We start from the raw sequence: 11,872 nt of genomic DNA on the forward strand, positions 1-11,872 counted from the left end.
AAGATAAAGATTTCTAACTTGAAATAATATGTATAGACTTCGCAAAATTTAACCATTGGGTAAGAGATGTTTTGAAAGATATTAGAGAAGCAAAAGGTTTGGAGTTGTAGTAGAGAGATATAATGAAAAACAATTGTTTGTCTGCATTTTATATTCTATTAATTACAATTTGCAGTCTATTTATCATTTGACTTTTTTTATAAAATAACCAAAGTATTAAAAAAAAAAAAAAAAAATCAAATACATTGCTTACCATGATTGGTGGAGAAAAAAAAAATGAGACAAAAGATTTGTTTTCGATATAATAGCATCAACTAGAATAGCATTGGCTACTCCAACAAAAATATGCCTAATAAGTCCGTAAATCAATCATCATTGGACTAGCAATATTCCATTAACCAAAATGCATTTTAGCTAAAGTACGTTTATCCAAGAATAGATAACATGCTAACTTAGTAAAAATACTAACGATGTTTGAAATCTCAGTTAGTCACCTAACTTGCACAAGAACCAAAACATAACACTCAAATAAAGGGACAATGGCGTAGTGTTAGCCAAAACTGCTATAATAATTAAGCTAGTACTTCCTATATTTAAATTAGAATTTTGTGTATGTTAATTGTGTGTTCACTTACTTTTTGGATGGAAATAGGTTGACTTTTCTAAGAAATGATTAGAGCAACTGTATCAGTTGATGTAAGCTTTCCTTTTATTTTACACAGAAAAAAGTTACTTTTTCTATTTTATACACTCATTTTTACAAAACACCCACATCAGTTTATCTATTTTATACATTTATTCAATAAAATATTCATTATTTTACAATTTTTTATTATTCTCTCCCTCACCACCTCTCTCTCTCTCACAGACCCAATCCGCCTCTCTATTCTAACCAGACAAGTTTCACATCCTCAAAAAGAACTCTCCATTAGCAAGAAGTTTCTAGAAAGAAGAACAAAAAAAAAAAAAAAAAATACATAGAGAAAAAAGAGAGAAGACACTCTGTACACACAGAGTGAGAGACAGAGGAAAAAAAAATCAAAGAAATCATGGAAGGCATGGCAGAGGCAATAGCAGTACCACTAGCACCATTGCAAGAGCTAGTACTGACTCTAGAGCAAGCCACCCACATGGCCAAACAGCTCCCCACCACCATTGACCCCACCTACCTCCTCCAAATCTACACCTCCACGGGCCCACACTTGACCCCAGCCTCGTTGCTTCAGGGCCATGGAGATGTGAATTCTGACAAAGCCTGCAAGGACAGTAAGGCTGGAGTTGGTGAGGCCCGTGACGAAGATGGCGAGGGTTGGAGCCAGAAGGAGACGAGAGAAGGAAAAAGAAGTAGAGAAAAAAAATAGAAAAAGGAGAGCACTAGAGACAAGAGAGAGAGAAAAAACTAATAAAATAATAAATACAAGTGCTACAGTAACCATGCATTTATGCACGGTTACTATAACAATTGTGCATAAATGAACAATTTTACACGCACTGATGTGAGTGTTTTTTTGCTCAAAATGTGTAAAATGAGCACATTTTTCTATTTTGCACAACTTTGCATCAACTGATTCAGTTGCTCTTACAACTGTTATTTTAACATCTCTCTCTCTCTTTCTCTCTCTCGTTGGGTATGTGATGGTTGGAGTTAACTGTTCACGAGTGACTGTCATCGATTAGTCAGTGGCTAAGTTTGCAATTAGGATAAATCATATTGCAAATGGGCAGTGCTAGCTTTGATTTGGTCGGTTTATGTTGGACTGTGTGGTGGTTGTTCTTACCATTGGGTTTGTTGTTGTGGGTTTGCTAGTAGTCAATTATGGAAGCTTTGAATTAGTTATTGGGTGGTGGTGTGGTGTGGTGCTAACTAGGTGTGAGAGTCTCAATGTTATTGACTTCAACTTGTCGTGAGAGTCTCACTGCATACATATGTTATAGGAGATACCCTCTTGCAGCTTACTAAGTTTTTACATCAATTTTGAAAATGTGATGCTAAATTTTAGTACGTAATACTATTTACAAACTAATGTCATTAGTTAAAACAAAAAATAACTCAAACATTCATTTATTAGGTAGTTAAAATTCATTAATCACATTAATTATCACATACTTGTAAATTTTATGTAGTAAAATTTATGTAGTAACTACCACCGCACACCCTGGGTGCAATGGTTACTCCAGTGTGGGGGGTAAGGGTCAGAGTTCAAGTTTTTAGGAGGGAGTTTCACACACATATACACTTAGATTAAGTTAGAGTGGAATTTTATCTTTTATAAAAAAAATAATAAAAAAAAAAAATTATGTAGTAACTAGGGAGTTTTTTTTTTTTTAATTAATTTTATTGTTAAAATTTAAAAGGATCTGGTTATTTGTTTGTGGCAACTTTATTATTATTATTTTTGTATTTTATTTAAATGTTAATTTCAGATGTTCAGGTAACAATTTAAAAAAGAATTATAAACAATTATCCCCTATGAGAGGGAGAGAGAGAGGAAACATTTTTAATTTTGTGTCCTGTTGTTTGCCTTTAATATTTCATGTATTTTAAGGGCAACCACCTCGTCATTGGCCTTGTTAGTATTTTTTTTTTTTTTTTTGGTAAACAAAAAAGGGGTAGTGGGGGATGACTAGTGTAACTTTCCTACTTAGACGTGACTATAGTAGTACTCTACCCGCTTACTTATTATCATTTGGACAATTTGGGATGAAGATGAGGTATAAAGAACACCAACATACAACTAATTGTTGAGGCTCGAATCCAAGTCTTGAAACTTGTTGGCTCGGTATCTAACCAACTAGGCCATCCGAATGTTGGACCTTGTCAGTATGCACACACACACACACACACACACACATATATATATATATATATATATATATATATATATATTCGTTGGGACAAAATTTAAGTACAATATCTTAGGTGTTGTTCCTTAGATTCTCCTTTTAGGATTCAATTATATGACTACTTAATTAGAAAATACACTTCCATCCTATATGAAAAAATCCACATAATAGAATTTTAAGAGGGAATCTAAGTATTGTAGGTAAGTCTTGTCTATTCGTTTTTGGAGGTAATGTGCAAAACAGCTATCCAAAAGAATTGTATATAGTTAGTTCGGCAACGTTTGAAACAATAAAGGAAAGTAGCATCTCGAGTTTTAGAAACTCGAGATCCATATTACAAAAAGGCCACATAGTTCTCGAGTCTTTAAGACTCGAGTTTCATGCGAAAAAAATTTCACTTATAGTGGCGTTTTTAAGCCTTTCAGTGACGTTTTAAAGCCCTATAGCGGCGTTTTCCTGGAAAATTTTTTTTGGTAAGTACAGATTTATGGAGTCCTATAGTGGCGTTTTTAAGCCCTATAGTGACGTTTTATAGACCTATAGCGGCGTTTTTATTCAATTTATGGAAATCGACTCTTTAAAACTCGATTTTCAGCTTATTTTTTTTCCACTTTAAACTAATCCACTTACAAATCGAGACTTAAAAACTCGATTTTTATCTTGGAACTCGAGTTTTAGACACTCGAGATGCTAGTTTTCAAAATTGTTTTGAAACGTGACAATTAACTAAATTTTTTAATATTTATTGTTATTTAGAAAAAAAATTCTTCGTTTTTGTAATCTCTGGTTGGCATATTTATAACAAGAGTTCGGTAATTATCAATTGATTCTTCCAACATCACAAAAGTTCAGAAATGAAAGGACTGCAACGGCCAACGATTCATTTTAATGCATATGAAAGTGCATCATAATCGTGCAAGAGAACGTTTATGCAATTGCATTAATATTAACAATCGTAAAAAAGTTACATGATCTTAATTATAGAGAATATTACTCATAAAAATGAGACCCAAAAAGAAGATATTAATAGACACAAAGAAATTTGTGAATTTTAATGCAACAATGCTCTTTCCCGAGGGTAGGAATTAAGTGGCAGTAAAAGGAATAAAGGATCCAAAAGACACACAGAAATATTACTTTGTGTATCATTCATATACAGAATTCAAAATCAGTAGATTCTTCTTCACCTAAAACCCCCAAATTCAATTGATTATGGGTTGAAGATGATTTTCCCACACTTGCATTTCCAACTCATGGGCTTGTAGTTGGAGTTGTCATCGCCTCTTGCATATGCAATATTTGAGGCCGTGGAAAAGTTTCTGTTCCGATTTTGTACTTGGGGATTCGAAGGGACCTGAATTGCCTCGCAGTGCCCACATGTGCTGCACCTTCTCTCACACCTTGGAGGCCTTGATCCTATCTGAGCACTCAAAATTGCCTTATCTTCTCTTACCGTCTAGTTAAAGAAGCAAACAATAATATTAGTCATTACTTTCACTTACCACAATCCTTTTTAAATTTTTTTTTTCAGAGTCCAATTCTCACCTGGGAAAATGGTTCGGATAGTGATCTACCTGCATAACACAAAGAAGCAAATTACCTATCAAGTTGCAAACATGGTTTATCATTTTGAAACAGTGACATACTAGTATTTATTACCTTCAGCTGTGAGTCTCGGCTTATCGGAGTTCAAAATGAGAAAGAGAAGAGAAATGGCAACGTAGCAAAGTGTACCGCCGCAAATGAAATTGTGACTCCGTCTACACCCCATTTCAGAGAGAGAGAGAGAGAGTTTATAAAAAGAACGCAAAGTGGAGTAGGAGAAATGGAGAACAAGAAGACAGAAATAAAGAGTGTGAGTGAGTGAATGAGAGTAAATAGGCAAGTTTTGCGGAATTAAAGAGAAAAATGAATGTGTGAAGTATGGTGTAAGCAAGGTCAGTAACTGAACGATAATTCCCTACCCACCAATCTCTCTCAATGAGATTTTTGAGGTGATGGAACGCTGATAGACAAATAAGAAAATACAGAGAAAGCCGAAAGAAAAGAAAGCAAACAACTCATCCCGAAAAGGGAAAGCACCTTAACCTCGTTTTCTGAGCCTCTAACAAAACTAAACAACCAAAAAAAAAAATGATAAGAGGAAAGAGACCCAATAGACCCAGCACAGCAATAAGCTGAGATTAAAGACAAGAAGCAAACCAAGACGGCAAAAAACCACAAACCCCATATATATACAAGGGACAAGTTCACACTAACAGAGATGCATATATACAGCTGTAGATTATGGGTTTTCGCTTTCTACTCTTACTACTTTTTATTTATTTTCAACATCTTTTGGGATTTCTTGTAGTTTTTGGACTGAACAATCTAACCTAATCACGCCATACCCACCTATCTATGTGTAGTATATGTGTCGCAAGAAAAAGAATGAACAAATTATCTACGGTAATCTACCATGGCATCTCTTCCCATCCTCATTACGTAATGACACATCACGTTTTGGATCGAATGCATCACTTTTCAGAGATCATTGGTGATTGAGTAATTGGAACTTGGTCGACAGGGTATGATTAGTTCCAATGTACACCTGATAGTCCCAAGGTTGGTCTGGGATTTTATATATATTCTGAGGTCAACATATTACGTGAAAATCAAAGGTATTAAATATATATATATATATATATATAGTTTTAAGTTAATGAAAATTCTAAGATTGAATTGAATGTACCAATTAACAAGTACTAATTGTCTAAACTCTTATAGCTCAACTGATATTTTTTTTAGTATTTCAAACAAAAACATCTAGGGTTTGAATTTCCCTACCTTCAATTATCAATATTTTAAAAAACAACATACTCATTAATGTATGTCCAAAATTAACAATTTGAGTTTAATAGTTAACAAAATTGTGGGGGTAAGTATTTCGAGTACATTTTTAGGCTATGGGCCTTGTCTCGAGAATGATCAAAGATCTACTCATATGTTAACCAAAGTTTGACACGTAGACCAAATCTGAGGAGAGAAGACGTCAATGTCATTCAAAAACAAGCTAAAGTTGTAAATAAGAGGTTCGAAGAGAAGAAGGCAAACTAATCCATTGACTGAGGATCTCGAGGAGCAAATGCACCTCGGGAGTACTTTATATAACTCCCTACATCGAAAAGTAAAGTTCTGGGGAAGACAAAGAGTCGTGCAAGAAATGGAAAGAGGAAATATCGGGGAAGGTGACTACCACCTCCACATTTAATGCACTGCACCAACTAAACTGACTGCATTTATAAGAAAAAGACACCTGAACAGTGACTTCACAGCTCATAGCTCTCTCTACCACCTCCAAAAGGGTCTTGATGGGACAAACAACCAAATTATTCCCTTGAGATGTATAGATGGAAGGTTGAGATGCAATGGAAGTGACTATATAAGAAAAGGAACCCCCTAGAAAGAAGGGATGAACATTCTCCAAGAAAAAAGACAGAAAGAGAGAGAACAAAGGATAATTCTGTAAAAATATCACCTTTACTTATTAATAAGAGATCTATCCTCGGACCCACTAGAGGAAGAATTTATACTGAATTGTCGTTCTTTTCATTCATATTAGCCGCTTTGGTTCTTTTGGTCTTAAGTTTGTAATTTTCTTAGCATTACAATTGACTTGGAAGCCTATTCTCTTAAAAATTCATTGTATTGGGCTTGGCTTGAAGGATTGGGAGCCATTATTCTAGGTGGACCTCGGTTTTTTTTTTTTTGAGTCCTTACAATAATCATGATAATAATCACCACAATCCAAATCAATAAAAGAAAAAACAACAAAAGAATTTTAGTAAAGAAGTAGAGAACTTAAAAAAAATCAAAATAAAAGCCACTCTAAAAATAATAATAATAACTACTACAATCCAAATCAATAAAAGCAAAATAAACAATGTAGAGGGGTGTTCCCACCAAGTGAATCGTGAGCCAAAGAAGACAATCAAAGCAATGATTTAAAGGCTCTTGGCCAAGCCCAAGTCTTGAGATCATAGGCCCGAGGACCAAGAAGGGTTGCAAAGCAACTTCAGTTTACCTATCGAGATAAATCGAGGGACCTTTTGCCAAGGGTGGTGGTGTCAATAGTAGAGCCGAGTATCGAGGTATTTCTTAGAATAACACCGAGGATCTAGAATTAAGAGACAACACAAAGCTCAAAGTAAGGGTCACCTCTGCATTAATTAGGTGTTTCTACCTAATGTCTACCACGTTAAATGGTGAACGATCGGTCTAAACAGTATGAACACTCCAAAAGTCTTATTTCATGATCAAAAAGTGAGAGGAGAAAAGTCTAATGGGACAAGTATCCTCTAACATCTAGAAAGATAATCCATAGTTGGAAAGGGAGGAGTTGGGAGGATAAAATGTGGACCTTCCCATGAGGGAAGGGGATCCTACTTTTGAGAGAGAGAGAGAGAGCTTTGTATTAGTCTAACAACTGTTGTATACCTGAAAGCCATTTTTAGTGAAATATAGCCAATCAATCCATCTTGATCCTTAGTTTGTTTTTTCACTCCTTCTATTGTTTGTTACCCTCTTGTTTCTTACAATTTAGTTGTGTCGATCGAATTCATTGAGATTGTTCTTCATTCCTAGTGTTTTTTGATCCCCAAACAATATAAGAATTTTTTTTGTAATGAAGTAGAGAACTTAAAAAAAAAAAAAAAAAAAAAAAAAAAATCTTCAAAATAAAAACCACTCCAAAAATAAGTAATTCATGAATACAAAATTTTATTATAGAAAAAACAATTATAATTAATTTATACTCATAAAACCTTTATATATTAAACTTGACTTTTAACTTTAGCAAGCGAATTGTTTGCCCCCCATTGTAGTAGCCATAAAATTTTGGAATCCTTATACAGAATTTGACAAAATTGTAATTTTGACCCCTTAAAGTTTAGAATAATTTTCAATTTAGCTTTCATATTTGATGCTATTTTCATATTAGTCATGTTGTTAATTTCCATTAGTAATCTAATTAAGATTGCGATAGTTTGGTTGATTGGGATTGTTTGGCTTGTGGTAGATATTGGGATTGACGCTTAATTCCTTAGTTGGTGTTAACCTATTTTTCTTTTTGGTCCCGTCATTAAAAAGTATACCTATATCATCTTTTCGTTAGACTTGTAGGCAAAAAAATTTTGTCTGATTAACGAGTGTTCTTAGGACATTTATTAATGAAAAATTTTAGAAAAATTTAATACTGCTTTTATGAATACAAAAAACTATTAAAAAAATTAATTATTTTTTTCTTTTCATATATAAAGTTTTTAAAAATATTTTCTATACCAATATCCCATTCATTAACTTTTCTCAAAATCTTAAGAAAAGTAGAGGAAGAGATCAATGCTCATTTTATTTATTTATTTATTTTATTTCATACTTTTAGGGATTAAAAACACTCGTTCGAAATTTCAGGACCATACTTTAGGGCCAAAGTGTATATTTCACCCATGTTTTTTTTTCTTTTTTTGATGGGTATTTCACCCATGTTTGATATTTCTATTTTGTGGAAGTGGAATCTAGCCGTTAGTGAATAAAATGCTTCTATATCTATAGACGAAAGCAGGGAGGGTCTTCCACTCTTCCCGACCCTTCATTGAAAATAATAATAATAAAGAATTAGAGAACAGAGAAAGATGGATATATAGAGAAGAGGAAGTTCTGAATCCCTCTTTGTCAGAAACGTGAAACCTCACAGATTCCAGCCAAAAACCTACCTCTATACATATTCATATTGTGATTAGCGTTGCAGCTCTGCTTAGACTTACGTCCGATCTCCTAAACGAGCTCCCTTTAATTTATACATACTAATTCTAATTTGGTTTATTTGGATTCCTAGGGTTGTAGTGCGAGTCCGTTGTCCGATTATAACCTGTTCGTGTGGAGCGACACCGTATTCGGCCTCGACGAGACTCCTTGTCCTTGGGAAGCTATATAAGATCCAATTGAAATTTGTTGGGAAATTAAATTAAGTCATTTGGCTGAATTTTTTTAGTTCGAAATTTATCAATACGAATTAAGATTGTGGGTGATTGCAATGTTTAATTTAATTTCGGTATTTGCCAATGAAATCTTAATTGCACTTTGGTATATGATAACAAATGAGAGAAATTTGTTGTTCATATATAAGGGGAAAAGAAAAAAAAGGAAGAAAGAAAGAAAGAAAGAAAGAAAGCAGAAGCAAGTGCTTCATCACTATAACATCGTATCGGCTAGTAAAATGCTGACAGATTTAGGAAAAGACGCTTTTGAGGTTGGATTTTATTGACGATTGTTAAAGCCCGAAATCATCATCTCTGCTAGCAATGCATTACAATTCTTATGACAACTGCAGAAGTACTAAACAGTTGAAAGATATATCTGCGCTTCGCGCATTTCTGTTGTTGTGTTTTCTCATTTTGTTCCATCCTTTTGTTGTTTATATTTTACCATTCTTTGCCTGCATTTTACGGCTTAGCCTCTCTCTCTGGAATTTGTTTTTCCTCCTCCTTTTGTTCTAGGTAAAGTTTTACATCAAGGGAAATTCAAGTAATCGGGAAGGATTCTTGTAGAGAATCACGATTCATGGTGAAAGGGAAATAGAAAAATAATAGGGAAGGGTACTTCTTTTTGCACATTTCTAAAACAATTGTTGGTAGTGCCACAATTAATATAGCTGTGTATTATTGTTGTTGTTTTTTCTCTTTCACGGACAAATAGGAATGCTATTAGGATGAATAAAACTGCATTGGGACCTATCACAATAGTGCAGTGAGGTTTAGAGCTAAAAGATCAGATTATTGCTGCAAAGACATCATGGGAAGGAGAATTCAATGAGCTAGAAAGGGGGAACGCGGTGAGTATGGATGAACAAAGTGGAAACACAACATAGTTTTGGTGATGTTTTCTTTGCTACTTTGACTGTTTCTCAAAGTTTCTGTACTTGCTATTTTTTTCTCTGGTTGTTGTATCTGGTGGTCGCTTATATTCCTTTCTGCTTGTAGTTTTTTCTCTGCGAGACAGAGTATGGTTGTGTTTTTCCCAATCAGATTCTAACCCAGGTTATATCCTTTGTATATATATATTTTTTTGGTATGCAATAAAAATCTGCGGCTTTCATTTAAAAAAGGAAAATCGCCTTAATGTGTAATTGTACCAAATGCTTTGCTTAGTCCTGGTATTTTTTAACTTATGTTTGTATTCTCTACTTTCAAAAGTTTGTTGCATTGATAACATGATTTGACAATTGCACATCTATGATGGACTGAATTTCGTTGAGCATATCGTTGGATTGGTTTGTCTTTTCATATCTTAACTATGGACCCAGCAGGTATTTTTTGGAGAGAAAAGAAAAGCCAACATCAAATGGTTGATACAAGTCCACAACTCCATATAAATTTCTTTGAAGGAGTTAAAAATAATAGTTGGATCAATACTGAAGTACCAAAGAGGTGACTGTTGCAGGGAGATTGTGCAGGGTTGACCATACTTACATGAATTTGGTCTGCATATTTAGTGGGGTAGACTTCTAGTTGCCAAGTACTTTCAATCAAGATTCATGCTCGACCTCTCTCCTGCCACTAATTGGCCTTTGCAGAAACTTGGGATCAGCTTATTGAGGTTAATCTGTGACAGACCATTACAGTTGTCCAGATGTTAAATGGAGTGCCTTCCGATTGTAATGTCATGATACCTTTCAATCTTAACTTTCTTTATCATGCTAAATCTACAATAGCTAAAAGGACGTGGCAGAAATTGGTGTACATATTCCTGTATTGAAATGACAATCTTTTCAGCTTTGCTTTCTGTTCTTCTATTATGGTGTTGTAGATGTTTTCTAACTTCCTAGATACATATTTTTTTCTTTTTGTTTTTATGGTTGTAGTTTTTGCTGTTGAAACTTGGATACTTTTGAACTGTGTATGTGTGCGTTTCTCATGAAAATGGTTAATGTAATCTATCATGATGGCATGTTATGCATGGATATCATTTTATTCAGGATCTAAGGCCACCCTGCCACAATGCATCTACAATTTTGACATCCATTCAGGTCTTATTCCAATAACACAAATAAACATTTCTTTCTCTCCATCCATAATACACCCTTACTACACAAATTACTGTAGTAACTTCTCACTGCCCCAAAACCAGCTAGTTCTGCAAATCCGCAGGCTGCTCAGATGTATCAGCATGACATTCAAGCTTATTACAAGTTTGTGATTTATCATCATGATGTTTATTCAATTTATTTCAGGAGGGTGCACCGTTTGTGCTCCTTTTTCCATTGAATTATCATAGTATCTGTCTGGAACTTATCTCTTCTGTTGAATAACTTTCTGGAGAAAGTTTTGCTGCGACTTCATGCTCATTTTGGAGTGTCATTCCGATATCCGATTTTGTCTTTTAGTTTGTCATTCCAGGGTTCTTCGCTGACATTGTTCCACTTCCATATATCATGTGAATAATATATCAAAGCATATATCAATGCGATTCTGAGGATCTCAAAAGAGCTCCAATGTGACTAAAAATTATACTAACCTAAGCATATAGATTTGCAGTGTGGACTAAGTATTGTCATCACTATGTTAAAAATTGCGCAAAGTTGATGAGTAGCCAAGTCATGAACTTCCAGTTTACATACCTGAGGTGCAGAGACACGAAAGTGATGTTGCTGTCCCTCCTATGTCAGGTGATAACCCGTCTCATTTTTTTTTTTAAGGAGCAGTTCAATGAATTATATGGTATGAGACAGCCATTTTTTCTGCTTGAGTCTCAACCAAAAGTGAACAGTGAGAGAGAAGCCGAGAGTTAAAACAAAAATTAGGGATTTACTTGGAATTTTCCATAAGAGATTGAAGGGTGGGTGATATGTTGTCTGACTTTACTGAAATTTCAATACCCGGCCACCGGCCACGAGAGCTCTATATTTGTGTTATATTCTGGGTGGTTAAAATTCTTTTACCAGTGAGATCATCCTTTTTATTGTTATTATTCAAAACCATAGGATGATGAATAT

General features: G+C 34.4%; 1 protein-coding gene and 1 pseudogene across 1 annotated transcript; one reads left to right on the forward strand and one right to left on the reverse strand.

Annotated features, from left to right (window-relative positions):
- Positions 1–3,873: 3,873 nt before the first annotated feature.
- LOC115950610 (EPIDERMAL PATTERNING FACTOR-like protein 2) lies at positions 3,874–5,024 on the reverse strand. The gene is made up of 3 exons (XM_031067818.1): positions 4,504–5,024; positions 4,390–4,418; positions 3,874–4,300 (listed from the first exon to the last, which is right to left on the reverse strand). The coding sequence occupies exons 1-3, from the start codon at positions 4,613–4,615 to the stop codon at positions 4,055–4,057; spliced, it is 387 nt and encodes a 128-aa protein (XP_030923678.1). The 5' UTR covers positions 4,616–5,024; the 3' UTR covers positions 3,874–4,054.
- Positions 4,670–11,317, forward strand: LOC115950245 (annotated as a pseudogene).
- The last annotated feature ends 555 nt before the right edge of the window (positions 11,318–11,872 follow it).

The sequence above is a fragment of the Quercus lobata genome, chromosome 6 (assembly GCF_001633185.2).
Source record: "Quercus lobata isolate SW786 chromosome 6, ValleyOak3.0 Primary Assembly, whole genome shotgun sequence".
NCBI classification, from domain to species: domain Eukaryota; kingdom Viridiplantae; phylum Streptophyta; class Magnoliopsida; order Fagales; family Fagaceae; genus Quercus; species Quercus lobata.